Below are 24093 nucleotides of genomic sequence, written 5' to 3'. Positions count from 1 at the left end.
ACAGGAGTGTGTGTGTGTGTGTGTGTGTGTGTGTGTGTGTGTGTGTGTGTGTGTGTGTGTGTAAGGGTATGTGTACAGGAGTGTGTGTGTAAGGGTATGAGTACAGGATTGTGTGTGTGTGTGTGTGTGTGTGTGTGTGTGTGTGTGTGTGTAAGGGTATGAGTACAGGAGTGTGTGTGTGTGTAAGGGTATGAGTACAGGAGTGTGTGTGTGTGTAAGGGTATGAGTACAGGAGTGTGTGTGTGTGTAAGGGTATGAGTACAGGAGTGTGTGTGTGTGTAAGGGTATGAGTACAGGAGTGTGTGTGTGTGTAAGGGTATGAGTACAGGAGTGTGTGTGTGTGTAAGGGTATGAGTACAGGAGTGTGTGTGTGTGTAAGGGAATGGGTACAGGAGTGTGTGTGTGTGTGTGTGTGTGTGTGTGTGTAAGGGTATGAGTACAGGAGTGTGTGTGTGTGTAAGGGTATGAGTACAGGAGTGTGTGTGTGTGTGTGTGTGTGTGTGTGTGTAAGGGTATGAGTACAGGAGTGTGTGTGTGTGTGTGTGTAAGGGTATAAGTACAGGAGTGTGTGTGTGTGTGTGTGTGTGTGTGTGTAAGGGTATGAGTACAGGAGTGTGTGTGTGTGTGTGTAAGGGTATGAGTACAGGAGTGTGTGTGTGTGTAAGGGTATGAGTACAGGAGTGTGTGTGTGTGTAAGGGTATGAGTACAGGAGTGTGTGTGTGTAAGGGTATGAGTACAGGAGTGTGTGTGTGTGTGTGTGTGTGTGTGTAAGGGTATGAGTACAGGAGTGTGTGTGTGTGTGTGTGTGTGTGTGTGTGTGTAAGGGTATGAGTACAGGAGTGTGTGTGTGTGTGTGTGTAAGGGTATGAGTACAGGAGTGTGTGTGTGTGTAAGGGTATGAGTACAGGAGTGTGTGTGTGTGTAAGGGTATGAGTACAGGAGTGTGTGTGTGTGTAAGGGTATGAGTACAGGAGTGTGTGTGTGTGTAAGGGTATGAGTACAGGAGTGTGTGTGTGTGTAAGGGGATGAGTACAGGAGTGTGTGTGTGTGTGTAAGGGAATGGGTACTGGTGTGTGACTGCTACATTTAAAAATATGGTGAAAGTTAGCAAAATTAAAACTTAAGGATCCTTTTACCTTTTTCTTTCTTCTTCTTTCTTTCCCCCTTCTGTAATGCTCCTAACTGAGGGAACGGTTCACATGACTGTTGTTCCCATCCACAGAACTGCCATCAAAAGTACCCTGCATTTACTTCAGTGTTTCAGATATGTGGCATGCGCTGTGTTTTGAACCAGACTGCGTTTTTGGTCTGTTTCTTCATTCCCTTGCAGTTCCTCACTGGAAGCAGATGTCCATTTGGGAGCTTTTTCTGCTGCCATTCATGTCTTTCTGCGCTTTCACTAACACACACTGCAATTTGAGTGCTAATAGCTTTGTTTGTGAACATGGGATTTGTTTCATGAGGACATGAGGTTTGTATAATGCAAAGACAATGGTTTCTATGTTAACACTATGTTAAAGTTTTGGGTTTTTTTTGTCAATATATGGTATTTATTTCATATGACTTTATACATGTTACGTAAAAGTTATCTTAATGAAGTTGCTTTTGTGTTTAGTTGAAGATATATCACAGATTACTGGAGTCAGTCACTGTTTCCAGATTTTTCTCATGTTACGTCTCGCATTCATTATCAGATGATAAACTCCTGCTTACAAACACAAAGTGCTTTTTAAAATACTCCCCCTTCTCAGCCAAGTGTTAAGCAGCTTCTAATAGAGCTTCGGCTTCGGCAAAATCTTAAAACAGACGAGTTCATTATCTCCAATCGCGGAGCAGTTTTTAATCAGAATATTCCAACAAAGTGCCGCAGGTTTGATAATGAAGAACTCTGTTATTACGAGTGCCAAGACATTCTATACCTTATCTGAGATATTTACTCTGGTGGAGCCTCCCAGTTAGACAGGAGTGTAGGGACTGGACACTGCAGCAGAAGGTCTTCTCAGAAGTGCTTGACCGCTGGGTAGGGGACATGTGGTTTATGTGCACATCTTTTACACACCTGCTGAATAGTTCATGCATCTGCACAGAGGAAATGCAGGAGCTTGTAGATGCTTCTTGATGACCATATTGGCTGACACTGTGGGGGCCGCACTTTTGTTGTTAAAGGGTTAAACGTATTTTTATCACTTTAATAAAGTAATCATTTAGATTGGTTTACAGATATATTTGCCTTACACTTTTATCCAAAGCGTCTTACAATTATGACTGAGTACAACTTGAGGTTAAGGGTCTTGCTCAGGAGCAAGTATAACAGGTAATCAGTAATCTTTAACAGAATACAATTTTAAACATTCTGAAACCTGAGTACAGGAGAGTGAGTGTAAGGGAATGAGTACAAGTGTGTGAGGGTATAGGTATGGGTACTGGTCAGTGAGTGTAAGGGTATGGGTACTGGTCAATGAGTGTATGGGTATGGGTACTGGTGAGTGAGTGTACGAGTATAGGCACTGGTGAGTCAGTGTAAGGGTATGGGCACTGGTGAGTGAGTGTACAGGTATGGTTACTGGTCAGTGAGTGTAAGGGTATGGGCACTGGTGAGTGAGTGTACAGGTATGGGTATTGGTGAGTCAGTGTAAGGGTATGGGCACTGGTCAGTGAGTGTAAGGGTATGTGTACTGGTCAGTGAGTGTAAGGGTATGGGTACTGGTCAGTGAGTGTACAGGTATGGGCACTGGTGAGTGAGTGTAAGGGTATGTGTACTGGCCAGTGAGTGTAAGGGTATGGGTACTGGTCAGTGAGTGTAAGGGTATCGGCACTGGTGAGTCAGTGTAAGGGTATGGGCACTGGTCAGTGAGTGTACAGGTATGGTTACTGGTCAGTGAGTATACGGGTATGCGTACTGGTCAGTGAGTGTACGGGTATGGGCACTGGTCAGTGAGTGTACGGGTATGGGTACTGGTCAGTGAGTGTAAGGGTATGGGTACTGGTGAGTGAGTGTACAGGTATGGGTATTGGTGAGTCAGTGTAAGGGTATGGGCACTGGTGAGTGAGTGTACAGGTATGGGTATTGGTGAGTCAGTGTAAGGGTATGGGTACTGGTGAGTGAGTGTAAGGGTATGGGTACTGGTCAGTGAGTGTAAGGGTATGGCACTAGTGAGTGAGTGTACGGGTATGGGCACTGGTGAGTCAGTGTAAGGGTATGGGCACTGGTGAGTGAGTGTAAGGGTATGGGCACTGGTCAGTGAGTGTACGGGTATGGGTACTGGTCAGTGAGTGTAAGGGTATGGGTACTGGTGAGTGAGTGTACAGGTATGGGTATTGGTGAGTCAGTGTAAGGGTATGGGTATTGGTGAGTCAGTGTAAGGGTATGGGCACTGGTGAGTCAGTGTACAGGTATGGGTACTGGTGAGTGAGTGTAAGGGTATGGGCACTGGTGAGTGAGTGTACGGGTATGGGCACTGGTGAGTGAGTGTACAGGTATGGGTACTGGTGAGTCAGTGTAAGGGTATGGGTACTGGTGAGTCAATGTAAGGGTATGGGCACTGGTGAGTCAGTGTAAGGGTATGGGCACTAGTGAGTGAGTGTAAGGGTATGGTTACTGGTCAGTGAGTGTAAGGGTATGGGTACTGGTGAGTCAGTGTAAGGGTATGGGCACTGGTGAGTCAGTGTAAGGGTATGGGCACTGGTGAGTGAGTGTAAGGGTATGGGCACTGGTGAGTGAGTGTACAGGTATGGGTATTGGTGAGTCAGTGTAAGGGTATGGGTATTGGTGAGTCAGTGTAAGGGTATGGGTACTGGTCAGTGAGTGTACAGGTATGGGTACTGGTGAGTGAGTGTAAGGGTATGGGCACTGGTCAGTGAGTGTAAGGGTATGGGTACTGGTGAGTGAGTGTAAGGGTATGGGCACTGGTGAGTGAGTGTACGGGTATGGGCACTGGTGAGTGAGTGTAAGGGTATGGGCACTGGTGAGTGAGTGTACAGGTATGGGTATTGGTGAGTCAGTGTAAGGGTATGGGTATTGGTGAGTCAGTGTAAGGGTATGGGCACTGGTGAGTGAGTGTACAGGTATGGGTACTGGTGAGTGAGTGTACAGGTATGGGCACTGGTCAGTGAGTGTAAGGGTATGGGTACTGGTGAGTGAGTGTAAGGGTATGGGCACTGGTGAGTGAGTGTACGGGTATGGGCACTGGTGAGTGAGTGTAAGGGTATGGGCACTGGTGAGTGAGTGTACAGGTATGGGTATTGGTGAGTCAGTGTAAGGGTATGGGTATTGGTGAGTCAGTGTAAGGGTATGGGCACTGGTGAGTGAGTGTACAGGTATGGGTACTGGTGAGTGAGTGTACAGGTATGGGCACTGGTCAGTGAGTGTAAGGGTATGGGTACTGGTGAGTGAGTGTACGGGTATGGGCACTGGTGAGTCAGTGTAAGGGTATGGGTACTGGTGAGTGAGTGTAAGGGTATGGGCACTGGTCAGTGAGTGTAAGGGTATGGGTACTGGTGAGTGAGTGTAAGGGTATGGGCACTGGTGAGTGAGTGTACGGGTATGGGCACTGGTGAGTCAGTGTAAGGGTATGGGTACTGGTCAGTGAGTGTAAGGGTATTGGCACTGGTCAGTGAGTGTAAGGGTATGGGTACTGGTCAGTGAGTGTAAGGGTACTGGAGTAAGGAAGTACAGGAATGTGAGATTGTGGGCTCTGACCTTTATCCAAGCTCTCATGCTGCAGTCAGCAAAATTATCCTCCAGACGTTTTGACATCCTAAAGAAAATAAAGGAAGAAAAACAACTATATTACACAGAATGTAACAACCTCTCTGGATGGTTTAGCAGTTTTCTTTGGTTTAAAAATGAAAAAAAAAAAATGCACACTTGATTCATAGGATACAAAACACGTCTCCTTGCTATGTTCTGCAGTGGCAGTATACACATGGCAGCACGTGTACAAAGTCTCTCCTGCTCTGTGTGCTTTTTGAGCAAAGGCATTAAGTGGCAGCCCGTTGCTTTCTTGACGATGAGCCCTGTAGGGCCGTGGTGGTGTAGCGCGGGAGGAGAGGGAAGAGGGCCAGGGGAGACGTGTCGGGCTGCCGCGCTTCCAGCTACTGCTTTCTCACCTGTTTTAAAAATAGAGACAAAGAGGTCGCAAAGCTGAATTAATGATATGATTATAGTGTCCACTTAATGTTGGTTACCATGGCACCAGCTGTGCAGAGATTACCATCCGAGCTGGAGCCGTGATTGGCAGCGTATCGGCTGCCTTTATTTTTGCTCACAGGCTGAATACTTGAGAATTATAATTATGTGTTAGGCTATTAGAAACCATTCAAGGGTTGGTTAATTTTTTTTTTTTCCCCACTGATTTTCTCCTAAAACATATTAGCTAGTTGTCCTTCATCGCTGTAGTATGAATGACTAGATCAAAAAAAAAATAAAATAAAAGTGTGCATGCATTTGTATGGGCATGGGGTCATCTGAGTTCTCCATTATCCCATTTAAGGCCAGAGAAAAAGGATGGATCTGTATGAAGCTCAAGGCCACCGAGGGAGAGAGACAGAGAGAGGGGGAGAGAATGAAGGAGAGAGAGGAGGGGCGGGGGGGGGGGGGGCACGTTGCTGACCAGGAGCCATCTTTAAAAGCTTTTCTGCTGTTTAATGTACCTGCCTGTCAAAGTGTTCAATTAGGACTATAGCGGATCAGAAAACTCAAAACCAGGCATGGGAAATGAATAATATTTGAAAAGGGGAGACATCAGTTTTGCTTTAGAGTGCAAATGAAAAGACACACCACAAAGCAAAAGGGAACATATACCTTGAACTAATACCTCCGATCCGGTCCCTTTTCTACCAAGACCCGATCTTTTCGTTTTGAGAAATGACCTCATCGAAATTTAAAACACATCCCAACACTGGTCCAGTGTGCTTTACTTCTCTGTATGAAAAACCTGACCTCAGCGCGAGAGGCAAGCCAGGAATCCTTTTTTATGTCCAACATTAATTTACTCCAATCAAATCATGCTGCACTCTGGGCTGCTGAAAAACAGTGATACGAGTCCACGACAGGACTCGTTAAAGCAGAAAGCACCATAGCTGTTACACATTACACGTGCAGTTATACAATTGGGGAATGAAACAGCATTCCATAATAACTGCATACAATGCATTTATAGAAAAATTATAAATTACTGACCAGCTGTGCTTTATTCACTGTATTGTCCCTGCTCATGTGTGAGCATAAGTGTTCAGTGGGTGTTCAATAGGTGAATCTAAATTCAGTGAACTGATATGGTTGTCTCACTGGATCACACCCATTTTTTTCTCCCCCTCTATGGGGTGTTGCTGAAATATGCACCATGGCTTTGCACCTATACACAGACACACATGGACACACCCACACTCCAAAACTGCCTCACTCTCGCTCTCTTTCTGACCCATACACCCTTATTCCTGCTGAACTATACGGTCTCTTTTGCACACAGGGACACACTCAAAAACAGCCTCACTCTTTCCTCTAGTTCACCCCCTCACATACAAAGACACCCCCTTGCTCTCTCTCTGCAGGGGGTCTTTTGTTTTGTTCTGAGCCAGTTGAATGAACCCCTGTGATCCTGTGCATGTGACCGTCGCCTGGAGAACCTGCCTTGGAAGAGGACGTCTCACTAAGCGTTCTGTCCCAGCCCTGCCTGGGGACCATGCCTGCACCGGGGAGGAGTGAGCTGGTAGAGGTCAGGCCAGCACGGAGAGCTCAGAGCCCTGCCGGTTCTGTGTCCAGAGGAAGAGCTCTGCCAGAATCCTCCCAAAGGCAGGGGCAGAACAGCAGAACATGAGAGAGAAGAGAGAGAGAGAGAGAGAGAGAGAGAGAGAGAGAGAGAGAGAGAGAGAGAGAGAGAGAGAGTGAAAGAGAGAGAGAGAGAGAGAGAGAGTGAAAGAGAGAGAGAGAGAGAGAGAGAGAGTGAAAGAGAGAGAGAGTGAAAGAGAGAGAGAGAGAGAGACACTAAAACTTAGCAGCTCATCCAAACCAAAGCAGATCCTAATTCCAAACAAATTCCAAACTTCAACATTTCACACACACACACACACACACACACACACACACACACACACACACACACACACACACACACACACAAGCAAGCACATGTATACACGAACACCGCTATTACAGATGCAAAGCCCAACACCGATGATGTCATTTTGCTGTCTTTGATAATTAGAATATTTTTCATTTTCACTGGGAACTGCAGATAATAGCAGAGTTCTGAAATGAAGCAAAAGTCTACATTTAATTTAAGGTACATTTAAGTACTGATTTGAAAATTGTATTTTAATACATCAGTATCACAAGCAAAGGTAATTAGTGTACTGACAAAAAAAATCAGCAGCACGTCAGTGGTATAATTCAGTGATTAAGCTTCTATGTAGGAAAATGAGTTTTATTTTGTCATGTTTTGTCAAAGCAATCTTGTAGTATGGCCTTTAATGGAACATACTGAATAAAGTAGGTTAATAGGTGCATCTACTCTATAGCTGCATCTGTAGGCAGATGGTCTCTTTTGGGCAGAGCAAGGTGCTAACAACACCAGGATAATGGGTTTGATTCCCAGAGAACATACATACTGTTAAACACAGGACAGTCACTCTGGATAAGAATGTCTGCAAAATGCTGTAAATGTACTCAGAGGTTAACTGAAAATAACTTGGGGGTGTCAGGTGATGTCTTTGTATTTTGTGTATGAATATGTAAGTGCATATCTATGAATTTATGCTGTATTAATCAATGTGTAAATATGCAGTATTTAAAAGCGCATTTACAGTTCAAATGTATATTAAAAGCATCCAGTTAACAGCTGGACGAAGCAGGGCACTCATGAAATAGGCCAGTGAAGATCAACACAGTGTACTTACTGTCCAAGACACCAGTACAGTCAGTGAGCTGGTGGCACTGGTGGATTATCACTTACATCTGACCTGTAAGTGGTTTGGGAGCCTTTTAGGTGCCTGTTATAGAGTGGGTGTACTTAATAAAGTGCTCTATGTATTTACCATTTATCCCAGTGTACCAATGCTACAGAATACAGGCTGGAGCCAGTGCACCAGTACCACGTCTGTTAGCGTCTGGGTTTAGCTATACTAGGGTACTAATCTTGCCTGTATAGGAGAGTACTAGGCCTCAGAGAGTACGCACATGCAATACACACCCAGTACACTTGCACTAGCTAACCACGAATCAATATGATGCCACATAACACTGAGTATGTTTGTGTGTGTGTTTGTGTATGTGCGCACACACAAATTCCTGATTTATCAGTCATTAGATTCGGGTCTGTCACTTTAGTTTGGCCATGATGCTCATTTGTAGAAATGTGCTTGAGTGATCGCTCGCTGCTAAACAGCTCAGGCGTGAGAGATAGGCGGGGGGTTGGGGGTGGGGGGGCACCATACATGACCACATGCCCATACAGCCTCATTTTAAGGTAGACAGCTAGAGCATCATTTCTCTCTCTCTCTCTCTCTCTCTCTCTCTCTCTCTCTCTCTCTCTCTCTCTCTCTCTCTGTCTGTCTCTGTGTCTCCCTCTTTCTCTCTCTTCCCCTGCTCTTCTTTCCATTTCACAGCCTGTGGCCACCATCTCTCTTTCACCCTGCCTCTGTCTGGTTTTTCTTCTCCTTCTCTGTCTCTCAGCGTGTGTGCTTAGGATGCCACTGCTGTTCCAGAGCGTAGCAGGAGTGGAGGAGGTCGAGGATGTCAGCGCAAGATAAACACCAGCACAGTCAAGTGGCTCAGGGAGAGAGAGTCGGACAGCGAGAGACAGAGAGTGAGACAGAAATTCAGAGACAGAGAGAGAGAGACAGCGAGTGAGACAGTAGGGCCAGTTCTCTGGGCTGGCATCTGCTTCGCTGATCGGTGTACTATTAGAGCTGTGTGGGCAGTTTGGTTGTTGAGTACACCCGTTCTGCTCACTCTGATTTTCCCGATGCCGCCTTTCCCGTTCGCTACACTCTCCTTCTTTGCAGTGCTCCCTCCCTCCTTCCGACTCCCTTTCCTCCTGTTTTAGACTCCCTGTCACTTTCTCTCCCTTATGCTCCTCTTTAGCTCACACTTTCGCAGCGCTTCAGAATCAAGTTAGTATCCTGGTCTTCTGGACACACAGTGTACATACTTGTATTAGCCTCTTCAAAGCTACAAAGCTTTCTCCCCACTTTCCTCTCCATTCTTCTAACTGTGTGGAATTCACAGTGTTTCACTCACTCACTCACTCACTCACTCTCTCTCTCTCTCTCTCTCTCTCTCTCTCTCTCTCTATCTGCGAGGTTGAGACATCTGCTTGTGAGAGGAGGTCTGATGGCTAGAGGGTGGTGTGTGAGAGTGTGTGTATGTGAGTGTTTGTGTGTCTGTGATGTGGAAGGAGGACTGACACAGAGAGGCCATATCAGTGCCGTATCACACCTAATTAATAAAGCCAGTCTGTGCTAATTAAAAAAGTGTGATTAATGCCACTGCCAGGATGCATGGCACACTGTGGTGCCATTTTGAGTCACAGATCTACTACCATGTAGAGTAAACACACACACACACACACACACACACACACCACTTTGGCATGAAAAGAAAAAAAATCAAGGTCTTTTGAAAAAAGGAAAAAAAAACATGGACTACAGGTAAAAACATTAAGAAAAGTAATTGTAAAATAAAACATAAATAAAAAGCAGCATATGAAACTGTAGCTTTACACTGAACAGTGTTTTAGTCTGCCTTTCACAGCTTCCTTTACAGCGGAGCAGCACACGAGAAGCCCCAACATGAGAGAGTGTGTGTGAACGGACTGAAATAGCCAGACACAAGAGAAAACTCCAGCAGCTTAACTATGTCTATATGACTCCTTTCCCAAAAGTAGAGTTAAAAATATCCATTCTATTTCTATTTCCTTTAGGAAAAATATCAGAATCAAGCCTCCGTTCAGCTCCATGTCCTATCTGTTACACATCTTTAGTATCATCTACCTAGAAAGTTGCACCATTCAATGGCCAGCATGATTCATCTCGGAGGTCTGCATCTCAAAGCTAGCTTGCATTATTAAAAGGGCTAAAATAGGACTGGGGCCATTAGTTAGTCTGTTAAGAGCCGTGAGCTGGGCAGGCCGTGTTTTCCTGCTTCTCATTGGGGTAAACATTTGTTCCAGTTGTAGACGCTGTGCAGCAGGAACATGAATCAGGGACGAGAAGCGGAAAGCTCTATGACAGCTGCAGCTCATTACCGCCACTATTACAGATATAGGGGGCTACAGGGGGAAATTCCTCCTTCCAGGGAAAGCGTTCCTGTTTACCATACGGCACCACGGATCAGGATCCGCACAAGGATATGCAAGGCAATCGCACACAGACTAACATACACACAGAGCTGGAAACACACACACATATATGCACGAGTATGCATATACATATACACAGATCCATACAGCAACCCACCCAAACCCACACTGATGCACATGTACACACACACACACACACACACACACACACACCCATGTGCGCGCACACATGCAGCAGCAGCAACTCACACAAATGCATGCACACACATATACACACAGATGCTGGCTTTTCAACATGCTCACATACACAAGGTTTAGTGTCTGATTCATGCTTAAACGCACCCACACACACTACCTTTCTCTCTTATGGCAAGTGTCCCCCACCCACCCACATTAAGTGTACTTACACACACACTCACTGTTTGTGTGCTTGTTTGTATGCAAGTATGCAGAAAAGGTACATAGTACCATACCTCCACTGAGATTTCTCTCCCCCTCTCATTCTCTTTCACACACACACACACACACACACACACACACACACATACACACACACACACACACACACACACACACACACACACACACACATGCTCCCTCAATCAGGCATGTCTGAGTCAGCTTCAGCCCTTACGTCATTTGGCCCAATCAGGCGGAGTTACACTGGCCCATTACAGAGGAAGTCGCTCTGTTTTTCTTGGTCACGTTTTTACACATCCAGTAAGGACGCTTGCTCTTTCCTAATCAGTCTTATTCGGCTGAACCTGCTTCTTCCCTCCTAGGGCCATCAGGAATTCTTAGAATTTTCCATCACATTGCCATCTCAGGAGTCTTGGCCTTCCCTTTATAGTCAAGCAATTAGCATATGGAGAACAATATGAAGTGTTCTCAACATTGTACCGTTTGATGATCAACTGCCAAAATATCCAAAAAGCTGCTCCCCCTACACTCTCAGGAAGCAATCGCTCCAAAACTAATACTGCCCGTTTAGCGCTGCGACTGGTGGCCCATGGTAACAGCACTCCTTTGCCATTAGAAAACAGTGCTGCTGTAAACACTGAAACATGTTTGCTTCCTATTTGCTTGGGCTGAGATTTGAGGCGTGTTTTGGGGCCTCGCAGACGGTTTTGTGGGCCGCGGCGCTGTTGCCCCTGGGGGCCTCAGCTGATGCAGTGGGTTAATGCATTAATTTCTTGCCGGCCCTGAGCAACCACATATGTCAAGGGGCGCCACAACAGCACATCGTGTTTTGACTCGTCCCACCCTTTTTGACCTCTGCCAATTTTTTGTCTCATTCTGCTTTAACTTTGTAGATCAGACTTTAATTTTGAAGCGGGTCGGTGGGACAGTGATGAATAGGGAACGTCACGCGGAGCTTAAATTACCCTCTCCCTGGTGGCAGGGGATCAGGAGGTGCTGGATGCAGGAGAGGCAGGAGAGGCAGTGTTGGCGGGGTGGGTGCTGGTGGGGGGGGGTCCTCCGTGACCTAGTAACAGACAAAGAGGGCTGGTCGGCACTTGCCCTCTCAACCCTGAAAGCTAGCACACCCAGCAAGCATTAGGAGAGAGAGAGAGAGAGAGAGAGAGAGAGAGAGAGAGAGAGAGAGAGACAGACAGCGAGAGAGAGAGAGAGAGAGAGAGAGAGAGAGGCAAACAGTCCACCCCCTACCCACTAAAGTTTGACTTCTTAGGAAAGCTTATGTCTTAGTAAAGAGACACATTTTGCTGATAAGAGTCCATTTTAAAAGGTTTCCTTTTCACAGGAGCAGCACTGTACAACAAGTGTTTAGTGTTAATGGTTCATTCAGAAGAGAGGTGTAGGGGTATGATAGGAGTTGAATTACCTAACCCTATTCTTTTTGTCAAAGTTAGTTTCTCTCTTACCTTTCATGTTAGTTTCATGTAGTTATTTAAGTCTGCCTTAAGATTATTAATAAAATAATAAGCCTGATATTTAAGGGGTTAAAATTGATTATTTATAGCATTTGCTGGGCCTATGGTTAATTCAACTTCAGTGGCCTTAATTCATACCATATGCAATATAGCAGCTATAATGCCATAATGCAAACATAAAAGGCCAATAATAATAATAATAATAATAATAATAATAATAATAATAATAATAAATGTAGCATTTAGGTATATTTCCAGAAGGGAGCTCCAAGATGAGTCAATGTTTCCCCTGCTCTGGAAGAGATCCACTCTTGCCTGCGCACCAGAGCTTGGCCTCCTTACACACACTACTGGGAACAAGTGTGCCGTGAAGATGTGCTGAGCAGCAGAGAGTATTCTCTTCTCCAGCTCGACCACCGTGAAATCTCCCCTGCTTTCAGACTCGGAACTGTCCTCCAGTCCTCTGTAACCCCCCCCCCCCCCCCCCCCCCCCCCAAGTCATTGTCTCCATTTCCTACCCATCTTTTTGTCCCTGACTACCAGTACATTATATCGCAAGCTGGTCTGACTCTACAAGCCAAATGAAGCAGGTGTCTCACCCACGTCTGGTGCCCTCGGGCCCCGCTGGTTAGATATCGGGTGGCCTAGTCGACCCTGGCGTGGCCCGCTGCCTACGCCGCCAGCTCGAGAGTCTATTGAGAGTTTGGCCTCAGGGGAGGGCGATGGTCACAGTAGCGACAATCATTAACCTTTATTCGTAAGAAATGTTATCTAATCCAGCGGGATTGTGCAAGCCTCTGGCGCGTGTTTGAATGAAGGTGAGGCTGTGGCACGCTGTGGCTGCCCGGTAACGGAGATGCCCTCGGTCCTTCTGCGTCCTCCACCGGCTAATTACTAGAGCGCTCCACACGCAAGCGGCCAGAAAATATCGATTACATCGACCTGCGCTTTTCTATAAAGCTCGTCTGTACAGGTGTGGTAGGCTAAAAAGCTAACAACGCTGTCGTCGGCAATCATTCATAATAAAACTACCGTAGTTGATGGGTGTAGTACACTAAATAGCGAACAACACGATCTTTTGCAATTGTTCTTATTTCACCTGGCTGCGAAGACCAAGAAATTCAGAGCAGATCTATGAACAAAACATGGACGCCAAGTTTATGGACTGAAAATGAGTATGGACTAAAACGACGGGGTATTAATTACCAAACTAAGGAGCGATTACAGTGAACACTCGTTAATTAAAGGACAACGTAGATCACGATTAAATGTTTGCTATAACTTACCGTAATCTCACTTGAATTCCAAATGATGGAAAATGTTAATAAATTGCTATTACTAATAATTATCTTTACGCAGGGGCCTAATTACCTGCACTGTCTTACAGTTTAGGCGTTCGGATTGGTGTTAAAGCGTAAAGACGCACATCTTGATCTGGGTGCGATGAGACGTGTGTGAGTTTTCTATTTAGAGACGGCGACGGGGAACTTAGGGACGAGTTATAAAAAACACCAGTGCAAACTGGTACTCTCAACCAGAGTATGGCGTCCTTACTGTTACGCACTTTATAATAACGCTTATTCTAGGCCTTTTCCTCTACTCACCTTCCATGTTACTAAACAGGCCCCAGTTTCATAAAATAATCGTAGTGTTAAGATCATCTAAAATTAGAGTGTTCAGTGTAATACTTGTTCTGCCATTTAAAGATGATATTTGTTTTACGATGCTTTTAGGAAGCTCACAATAGGTTTCGCATAATTAAATAACAGGGGTTGCGCATGGCCAGAATTATAAAAAGCCGTACAGTGCAGCTTGTTTAGTTATATAATTTAGCAGCGGCTAATTTCAAGTGCTGACTGATCTCAGAACAGCATATATGCACTCGTAGGTCACCTGAAGCACCCCTGTCTTTTTCTAGAAAGGGAAAATTGGAAATGATCTTAAAACGCAAACGGTTGTTGGACATGAGTTTGCAGAGCACAGTGATAAAGCGAGCCTAGTTTTATATATATATATATATATATATATATATATATATATATATATATATATATATATATATATATATATATATATATATATATATATAAATAAACACTCTACGCCATTTGACCCCCTTCATTGTGGTCTACTAACAAAATCTGGGGCTGAATAACGAATTAGTTAGTTGTTTAAGAGATTAACTATATTACGTTTTATAAACAAATTAATCCAGCACGCCTGTGTAAATTCCATTCTATTTAGAATTTTTTGATGAACCGCTGTGTAGCCCAATAATTTATTTTCTTTTTTTTTCCATTTTTTAGCATGTGAGGAAATGAATCCACAAATCCGCCGCTGGAGTTTCGTTGGGTTGCTCGCAGTAATGCGCTTTGACAGATGTAACCGGCTCACGTATGACAGATGTAACTGGTTGCACTTTAATGCAAACGGAGAAAAAGTTATATCCTTCATTAATCAAGTCATTTGATTGACCCTAATTATGCTATTCTGTCACAGTAGTAAGAATATAAAAAGTTATCTTTCTCTGTGGCCAATCAGAATCGCCAAGGGGGAAACATAAATAAATTAACAAAAAACCAAGCAAGTAAAAGACTACATACTCTTCAAAGAGATTCCTCTGTGCGCACGGGAAGGCATTAAATTGCGTGCCAGGACGCGAATAATTGCAGCGTGTGAATATTTTATTGAATATGGATGTGATTAATTCCTGTTGTTTCATTTCCAGTCTGTATCGGCAGCCACAACAAAGTCAGATTATGGAACCTGTGGTATCTGGATCGTTTTTATTAAGTCTTATTAATTTATCTTACTTTACGCAACATGGCTCGTCAATTAAAAGAGGCAGAGAAAGAGATAGAGACAGAGAGACAGAGAGAGACCATGCAGACTTAATGCAAAATAATTATTTGGTCTGTAATATTCTAAAGACGTGTTCATGCCATAACTCCAAACAAATTAACACCTGTGTCCGTTCTAAAAACCAAACGTCGAAAAGTCACTGCCTACTACAATGCAGTTGCGTTTCATCATGCTGCAACATGTTAAACTGAACAAGGAGTGCATGGTGAAATTCTGAAGCATCATAGAACATGCTTAATAAATAGCTTGCTCAGAACCGTTTATTGTTGAATATTTCCATGGCAAAGCTCCGGTTACTTCATCTAGTGGACTTAAGAAACTGGTGTTCATTTCTTTTTTCTCTACAAATATTTGAATTCCCTCTCAGCTGTACAATACTCTTTTTCATGACTGAAATGACACTCAAAAAGTTTTTAACAGCATCTCTAAAGGTAGTAATGTGAATATAAATGACAGCAGAAACCCATTTTATCCAATAATCAACTTTATAAGAGGATTCAAGAGGACATATTACTTACGTTTTGATTATTTTTAGCCTACTTTTTTACCATGTGTTAGTATTTTCTTTTTTTTCCCGACGACAAAAATCATTTACAATAAACGTTTTAATGGATTACACAATCTTTGGTCATTACGAATTTGAAACTGATTACACGATAATGTTAAAGTTAAGAGAAAAAATCAGATTACCTCAAATTTGATAGTAATAAACTTTATGATTTAAAGAGACATTTAAAATGTAGACTTCAGTTATGTGTTGAAACAGCCTAAAATAAATTTCAAAAACAATAAAATAAATAAATAAACGCTCAACTCATGGCTTTTTAGACAATTACTTTTACTAATTCATTATATTCTGCGGAAGCACTCAGACACACCATAATGGAACTTTCTACACCCCTTCAAATAGGACTCCAAGTAGATGAGGTTCCGTGTACGTTTACCTTCCAAATTAAACTAATATTTAGACTACGAATATTGAATATTGTTTAGATTTTAGTTACATAAATTATATACACTTTTAATGACTTTTAGAGCTTTGCTAAGGCTTCGGGCCTAAAGCCTCCACAAGCATTTTACATGCACCAAAATATCACACTGCTGTAATACATTAATATTGGCGACAATTATCACAGAACAATACATAAAATGACAAACTGGGTACATACATGTAATGGGCTACAGCAGCACAAATTTAGGAAACATATTACAATACAGGGGTAAGTACATTTACTTTTCTGTGCGTCAAGGACAATGTTTTAGTCAGCTGAGAAATATATTTTACTTTAAAAACGATACACGTTTAACAGATAGCCTATTTAGCGTTACATTGTACAAAATCAGAAGACAACACCTAGACGTCAGACACGGGAAGGTGGTGACAGATATTGCGCGCTCATGTTCAAACACCCGCGTGCGTTCTCTCTCTCGCTCTTTCATTCCTATCACACACACACACACACACACACACACACACACACACACACACACACACACACACACACACACACACACACACACACACACGCACACACCCCAGAAATAATCATATCTTTATATGTAAGTGGTCAAATGTCGGTGGCATTTTCCCACACCAATAAAAGATATAAGATTTCTCTACTGTCTAGTATCAGTAGTCTAATGCTATTCCTATTGATGTTTATTTGTGTATTAAAGTATTTATCATACACCGTTTATATATATATATATATATATATATATATATATATATATATATATATATATATATATATATATATAGTTTAATTTTATCAATACTAAAACAGCAACGAGAGCGAGAGCAGACAGTTTACTTGCTTACTTTACGAATAATTAGGTTACTCAAAGTACAACGGATCAACGGATCTTGACTAATTTTAAATTTGACAGTTAGATAAAGATATATTGATTATTTATTTAGGCTTTTTATTTTGTTGTTATAACCACTATAACACGAAGCGCTAAACTTCCAGGTGTGCTAGTAAATTTATCAGACATTGCAGTGAACATACAGACTAGCCTACACACATTTCGCCCTTTCAATTTACCACATATGTATATTAACCGCTATTTGTCTGCTTTTAGAACGCGGCCTAAAACATGCGAAAAAAAAACTTTCTTGCAACATTTGGGTATAAACAAATACTCTGCGATTATATGGTTATCTTAGACTCCCAATCTGGGATACAAGATGACTTAAGATGACTTAAAGGTAAACTTCACTGACGAAAAATGATGTTACTTTCCTAACACTTCTCTTATTTCCTAGTGCAACCTGTACAGAAATCGGAAAATTAAGTAGTAGTAATGTGTCAGCAAACACAAAACAAACACTGGTTGCTGTTATTATGTACTAGCTACCTAGTTACTAACTACAAACAAGTTAGAAAACACGACTAGAGGCAGGAAGAGAAACCGCTTTGCAATGAACCGCAAATACGAATTTGCATAAAAATCGAACCGTTGTGTGATTTAGTAGCTTTTATTATTAAAGTTAAAAACGTTTCCACTTGTCTTATAAATAAGGCATATTGTTCAAAATGAGAATTATACCGTAGTCAAATCGACTGCGCGCGGAGTAATGTGGTGTCTATGAAGAAGCCATTGTCGTTGCAAACGTGCAGCGCGTGTGACACTGATGGATGCGCCAATGGTCAGACGGACAGATGCTTGGGCGGATCTAACGGCATGCAGTGCTCTGGCGGCACACACTGCGAGCCTGGGCAAAAACATCCCGAATCAGTGAAGGACTGCTCTTTCACGTCCCCCCCGCAAGGCTGGCGCACGGAACTAAGATCCCGCTCTTATCGAACGACACGACACCTCTGCCCCTTCCCAGGACTCGATGCGATCCCTTCCGCGGTCGCTTTTGGTCGACTGTTGACTTACACGAGAGGAGACGCCACGGGAGAACGGAAACCGTGGACGTGAGCACATTCGGTAGAAGAAGCGGTACCTGCCAACTCACCGTCTACTTGTAAGAGAGAAAGCAGTTTGTGTGTCCCCTCTCAGCGTAGTCTTTGTAATGTGGAGCGGATCGGTGTACCGTAATCCAAAATATACCATGAAAAACGCGGACAACTTCTCCACTTCTCTGTTACGAGTTCACACTGTACTCTAACTTTCTCACACAGCAGCGCCAAAACGTGTCTCAACCTTAACGTCTGACGTACACACAGGTCCCAGATCTCGATGAGGGGCATATTTGGAGAGTTTTGATCTTACCGTTTTAAAAAGCCCACGCTCCTTTCCACTCTGCGCTGAACAAAATATCAAGGAAGGCGTTTGGTACGGATTCTGTGTCAGACATTAGACGCGAGAAAAGGCATCTTGGAGCTGGGAAGGCGCGTCTGCTTCGCTGCTGCCGTTTTTTTTAAATACCCACTACGAGCCGCACAAAGGAGGAGGAAAAGTGCTATTAGCGGCCAAGAAAGTGTTTGGCACCAGCCACTGATCCATGCTCGCGCAGCAGCCGAGGCGCAGCGCGAGTCCGTCCCCTCCTTCTCACGCGCGTTATTACCACGAGGAGTGCCCAATCAAACGCGCATCTCATCGATTCGGAGACTCTCGGTGGATTTTCGAAGGCGCTTGGACAAAAATACGCGAACGAGCCGACGCGCGGGCGACAAGTCTGTCCATCTCTGCCTTCCAACCTTTGTCCTCTTTTCTGTTCGCTCGTTGTAAAAAAAAAAGATGGACATTTGAAGACAAGGGAGTCTCGGACTCTTTGGGATTTTCGCCGAATGCTATCGGCGACGCACTGAGACTACCCTGCTGCTTTTTTAAATTGCGTGCGATTACTGGGATCGGATTGCTCATGGATAACGCAGTTAATCAAGCGATTGAGTAAGTATGCTTTGGTGTTCACATTAACACCATTGTTTACTACTGATAATCCGAATTGAGCCTTATAAGGCATCACAGTGGCTCGAGTTTACGCTCAAACAGCATTTTATCTGTGTAAAATTATCTCCGTTGTTTGTTTGAATAGATGTACGTTTTAATGTCAGTCGTTGAACTGGCATAGTCTGTGTGTGTGAATTGGTACTTTACTAACAGTATGCATTGTGTGTGTGCCTGCGGTAGGGAGAGAGTGAGAGAGTGAGAGAGAGAGACATATGCCCACCTTCCTGACAAGAGCTAGCTAACCATTCGAGGTGTAAGGAGTTAATGTGACAGTGCTTGATGTTTGCCCCTGTTTGCAGACTTTGAGTGACGCGATCATTTCGTTTTCCTTTAAGCTTGCCTGTTGCAGCTTCCAACGCGGAGTGAGAATCGCATTGAGGCAGAAGCATTTTTTCCTCCCACCGTACTGCTCGTCTTTCCGTGATATCCAAGCCGAGCGGAGGAGAGCGACAGAAAAAAGCCCGCTTCTTCTTCTTCTTCTTCTTCTTCAGCCTCGCATCTGCCCGTTTTCTCTTCCGTTTGAAATTTTTTTGTTTGAAAATTGACGATCTATGCCAGCCTTCTGAAAGCGCCCCGGGTACCGCGTAGGGAAGCGCCGCTATCAAAGACGAGCGGACCAGCTCGGAATCTCTGGGGCGAGGAGCGAACTCTTCAGAAGCCTTAAAACCGAGCATGCCAAGGAGAAAACAGCAAGCGCCGCGGCGCTCGGCAGGTACGGTCCCCTGCCTTTACTTGTTGTTCACCTCCGTTTCTGTTACGACTGCTGCAGTGTTTCCATTTAGCTCACACCGCCTTCGGTGAACACGGTTAGTGTGTGTGCGCCTAGGTTACATTGTGTGATCTGGAAATATCCAATGCGTGATTTCTCGGCACGGATGATTGAAATGTATGCGAAAAGTTTCTTTTTTCTTTGGTCTGAAAGGATGGCGTCTTTGTAAAAAAAAAGTAGTTATCAGGCATTTAAGACTTTGTTATGCCAGTGTATTTAAATGTAACAAACACACGGAAATAATATTTAATCAAAGGATATGATATTGTTAAGCCAAGTAGTTTTTCTGTTTATTTATTTTCATACTTTGACGGACATTATAGGTTACATTAGCGCATATATATATATATATATATATATATATATATATATATATATATATATATATATATATGTCAACGGTAATTGTTTTTCAGCTTTTAGGGGAATACTTTGACCAGGAAGGGTGACTGTCAGCCAACTGTTAGCTATCCGATTTAGCCAAGTCAACTTTAGCTCTGATTGTTCTCTTTACGCTGCTTTATACTCGTCCTTCCTTTCCTCTCCTCGTAGGGCGCAGATATTGACTCCATGAATTAGAGATCTATAAAGAAGCGTAGGGGAAAAGGCTTTGGTGTCAGCTGACTGTCATGACTCCCTTTGATGCTCGAATTCTCTGTTTTGAGGGTTTTGTGCACAAACATTTAATCAAAAAAAATAAATAAATAAAAAATTCTTTCGCCTAGATTTTTTTCCCTACGCTATCTACCCCCGACCGTTTCTGGGAAAGACTTAAAGATAATTTTGCAAGCGAACTCGGGAAGTACGTGGACTGGAAGAGGGTTTTAATGGACAATTGCCATCTTTGATTTGACGGCTGATTGATTGCCTGTCATCTGCCTTGTCTTTGATCTATTCATTCCCGATAAACATCAATAACTCACTCCCCATGGCAACACCAATCCACGTGACGTCACGTCTGCCCTGACAACCCCCCATTAAAACATCTTTAAGTGATCCTTTGGTGCTTTCTCACATAGCCAGTTCACAAGGCCGCGCTTTCCTTTTGACTCGGCACTAACAAATACAGCACAGTTGTCAAAGCAGGAGTGTTTCCACACATAGTGACCTGTAATATATATAAAATACGCATCTTCAGCCAGAACAGTTATTTGCAGAATCCGATAGGGAAAATTATTTACTGTTTCTTGGTTTAAGTTACTTTGAGTTACAGTGGGCAGCTTACACGTTACAAGTTGATAGTGTATAGCAACTTATTAAAATATTTTTGTGGGTGTTTGAAAACTTTTTTTTTTTTTTTTTTTTTTTAACAAAGATGTGTAGGAAATACAGTTCTCGATCTGGCTGTGCTGTGACACCCAGCGTAACTGAATCCCCCAGGAGGATAACTGTGTTGTTGTCGTGTAAACTTACAGAACACACGCTACAGTAAGATATGTAATGGCAAAGCCTGATGGTATGAGTAGACAAATTGACTGAAATCTCTGAAATCTACTACACATCAAGTTGTTAACAGTCCCCTTTTTGATACCTGCACACATATACAATAACTTAAGTGGCAGGTCAGTGCAGTGGTGTGCTAACATACTGGCTAGCATACTGTAAATGAGTTCAACTTGCACACGCACGTGAAAACACACTAACGCTGCTGACACATGCACACCACACACACACACACACACACACACACACACACACACACACACACACACACACACTCGCACACGTACATACACGCAGCTGGTATGAAAAATGCTACTAATAGCCTAATCTGGAGACGGAAGAATGGTTTGCTCCATCAGTCGGACCCGTCAAGGCAGCTTTGTTTCATATTTGATTTAATTGTCTCCCCCTTGACAGCCACATTCATCAACGGCTCTAATGGTCAATCAGAGCTTGGCAGAGTGAGTGCTCTCATTTTGCCCCCCCAACACACACGCACACACACACACACACACACACACACACACACACACACACACACACACACACACACACACACACACACTAGTACCAAACTCCCACCCTCATATGTTAGGACTGAGTTTTACTTTATCAAAATGCTTTTGCCTAATGGACACGCCAGAGAGGTAGAGGGAAGGGAATGAGGGATGACTGAAAGGCTTCTCATTTCAGAGGGGTGAGAGAAAAAAAGGATTCAGGCATTTATGCCTTTGATGAGCGGATGAAGACAAATACAAGAGCAGTCTTGAGAGGCTCTTTTTTTTTTTTCTCCAGACGAGGCAGCTTCCTGTGATTTTTTTTTTTATGCAACCCCCAACCCCATGCCCCTCCTCTCTCTCTCCCTCCCTCCATCCCTCCCTCCATCCCTCCATCCCTCTCTCCCAGCAGCCCTCACAGCTGCAAGTTATAAGGTTGACGACTGCGCCGTGGCATACAAAGAGTGATGACAAATTGATTGCGCCGTCGTGATGGAAAGAGCAGAGGAAAGATGGCAGATGATGGGCCCTGATTAGGAACTTTGGGAAATCCAGTCCCCTGCAACCTTGAGCTTTGCATGAGAACATTTCTCCCTCCCTCACTTTTCTGCATTTCTCTCTTATTTCTCTCTTCCTCCCTCCCTCTCTCTCTCTCTCTCTCTCTCTCTCGCTCTCGCTCTCCCCTACTTTGAGTCTAGAAGGCCCGTTCAGCCGTAGAAAAAGAAAAGTTGTTTTGCCAGCTTCATTAGTGTTCACCTAATTAGCTGTGAAGCTGATGGATTCCTGACAGGCCTAATGATTGGAGATGACAAGCTCCGCACACTGTCATCCAGCCCAATTAGGTTTGCAGCTAGTTTGATGTAATCAAGTTGATATTACACAGTGCTCCGTGCCTTTAGAGCACGCTCTAACTCAATTTGCTGCTGCAGGTGACAAATGGGCCCGAGTACCTGCGTAATCACGTTGGCTAGAACAGGCCTCTCCGAACGGTCAGGAGGAGGAGCAGAAGCGCAACGAGGGTGGGCAGGCAGGGAGAAATATCTGCACAACGTAGGAGGAAAAAAGCCCCAAAACTGTGAGCGGTGTTTACGCCGGCAGAAGCGTCGCATGCACTTCTGTATACCGCACTCGCATATTTGTAGCGCTGATTATTTGTCGTATGGTGTTCACTCTTTCTCTGTTTCTCTCAGACACTGCGCTCTCTGTCTAGCCAGGGTCATTTTTTTCATCCTTTTTTTTCCTTCCACAATGCCCTCCTCCATTCAGGAGCAGACAATGGCGTGTACACCATGTTTTTGTTCACAGGCTTCAAAGCTTTGCCAGACCAAACATATCAATTGTTTTGGGGAGCCCGAGAGAACATCAAACATCAAACTTTTCCCCTGCTCACTCTTGTCTGTCTTGGTTTTCATTACTTCAGCTGGGTGCTCCAGCCTGCAGGTACTGGGAGCTACGACGGGCGGTCCCTCCGCGCCCCGGTCACCAGGCTAGACCGTGCTCTCAGATGACTGCGTGCTGGAGCTGTCAGCTGATCCCTACCTTGCGCACATCTGCGCACAGTCAGGGTGATGCATGGAGATGGATCGTGTTGACACTGGTCATTATGACTCCCCTTATAATATATTCAAAGTTAGTTTATCTCAGGGGCGTGCAAGTACATGCACATGCTCAGCGCTGTGTTTAAAGCGGCTAAATATGATTCATAAAAATATCTGGGTTTGTGACGGATGCAACCGTGGACGGGGCAAGATGGATTGGAGAGAGGGAAAGGAGCTGATTTCTGTGATTTTAGAGGCTGCTTGATTGATTGCGTATGGGAGAGGATGATTAATCAAAAGCAGTGCGTGTTCTGAGAGGGGAGAGAAGCTCTCACCTTTCCTACACACGATCATGTGGAGGAACAGGAGTTGGCCTGTAAACACACACACACACACACACAAACACACACACACACACACTCACACACACACACACTCACACAAATAAATATATACTGCATATGTTGTATAGGTAGTTTTCTCATTATATATAGTCACACACTATAGTAAATAAAGTAATATTCCTGTAGTGGTAAAAGACTATATAGCACCTCACATGTTTACAGTTAAGTAGAAGTACTGCTAGTAGTGGTGGTAGCAGTGTGATTTATAACCATTTCTAAACCTAATGACTTGGCAACTCCACACTGGAATTTCTTTGTACATATATTTTCTCTTAGCGATTTTGGTACATTATACAAAGTGAAATTCTTTCATTGTTAGTGGTAGAAATTGTCGGGGTTCTGCTTCCCAAACACTTTGAAACTCCAGTAGTGGTGCAAATGTTTTGTTTTTTTTCAATTTAATTACTGGAAGTATAATGAAACATACTGTCTTAATTATGCTAATTATCCTTATTAAGACCCAGTCATGTTAATCATATGCAT

At 43.7% G+C, this 24093-nt stretch overlaps 1 protein-coding gene and 1 long non-coding RNA gene across 3 annotated transcripts in view; one reads left to right on the top strand and one right to left on the bottom strand.

The window, feature by feature from the left end:
• Window positions 1–1148: 1148 nt before the first annotated feature.
• LOC113574083 lies at window positions 1149–18511 on the bottom strand. Of its 2 annotated transcripts, none has more exons than XR_003410281.2 (4): window positions 18279–18511; window positions 4869–5110; window positions 4701–4758; window positions 1149–2080 (listed from the first exon to the last, which is right to left on the bottom strand). It is a non-coding gene; the product is annotated as an uncharacterized LOC113574083 (long non-coding RNA). The 2 variants fall into 2 exon arrangements; XR_003410282.2 differs by lacking the exon at window positions 18279–18511 and adding an exon at window positions 18022–18266.
• A 35-nt stretch (window positions 18512–18546) lies between these two features.
• tshz3b (teashirt zinc finger homeobox 3b) overlaps window positions 18547–24093 on the top strand; it is a 40403-nt gene continuing 34856 nt past the window's right edge. The window contains exons 1-2 of the mRNA XM_027004751.2: window positions 18547–18899; window positions 19295–19671. Coding sequence (XP_026860552.2) covers window positions 19632–19671 — 40 coding nt within the window. The 5' untranslated portion in view covers window positions 18547–18899; window positions 19295–19631. The remainder of the gene's footprint in view (window positions 18900–19294; window positions 19672–24093) is intronic.

The sequence above is a fragment of the Electrophorus electricus genome, chromosome 21 (assembly GCF_013358815.1).
Source record: "Electrophorus electricus isolate fEleEle1 chromosome 21, fEleEle1.pri, whole genome shotgun sequence".
Classification (NCBI taxonomy): domain Eukaryota; kingdom Metazoa; phylum Chordata; class Actinopteri; order Gymnotiformes; family Gymnotidae; genus Electrophorus; species Electrophorus electricus.
Note: the sequence above shows the minus strand (reverse complement) of the source record. Positions and strands in the feature narration are given on the sequence as shown.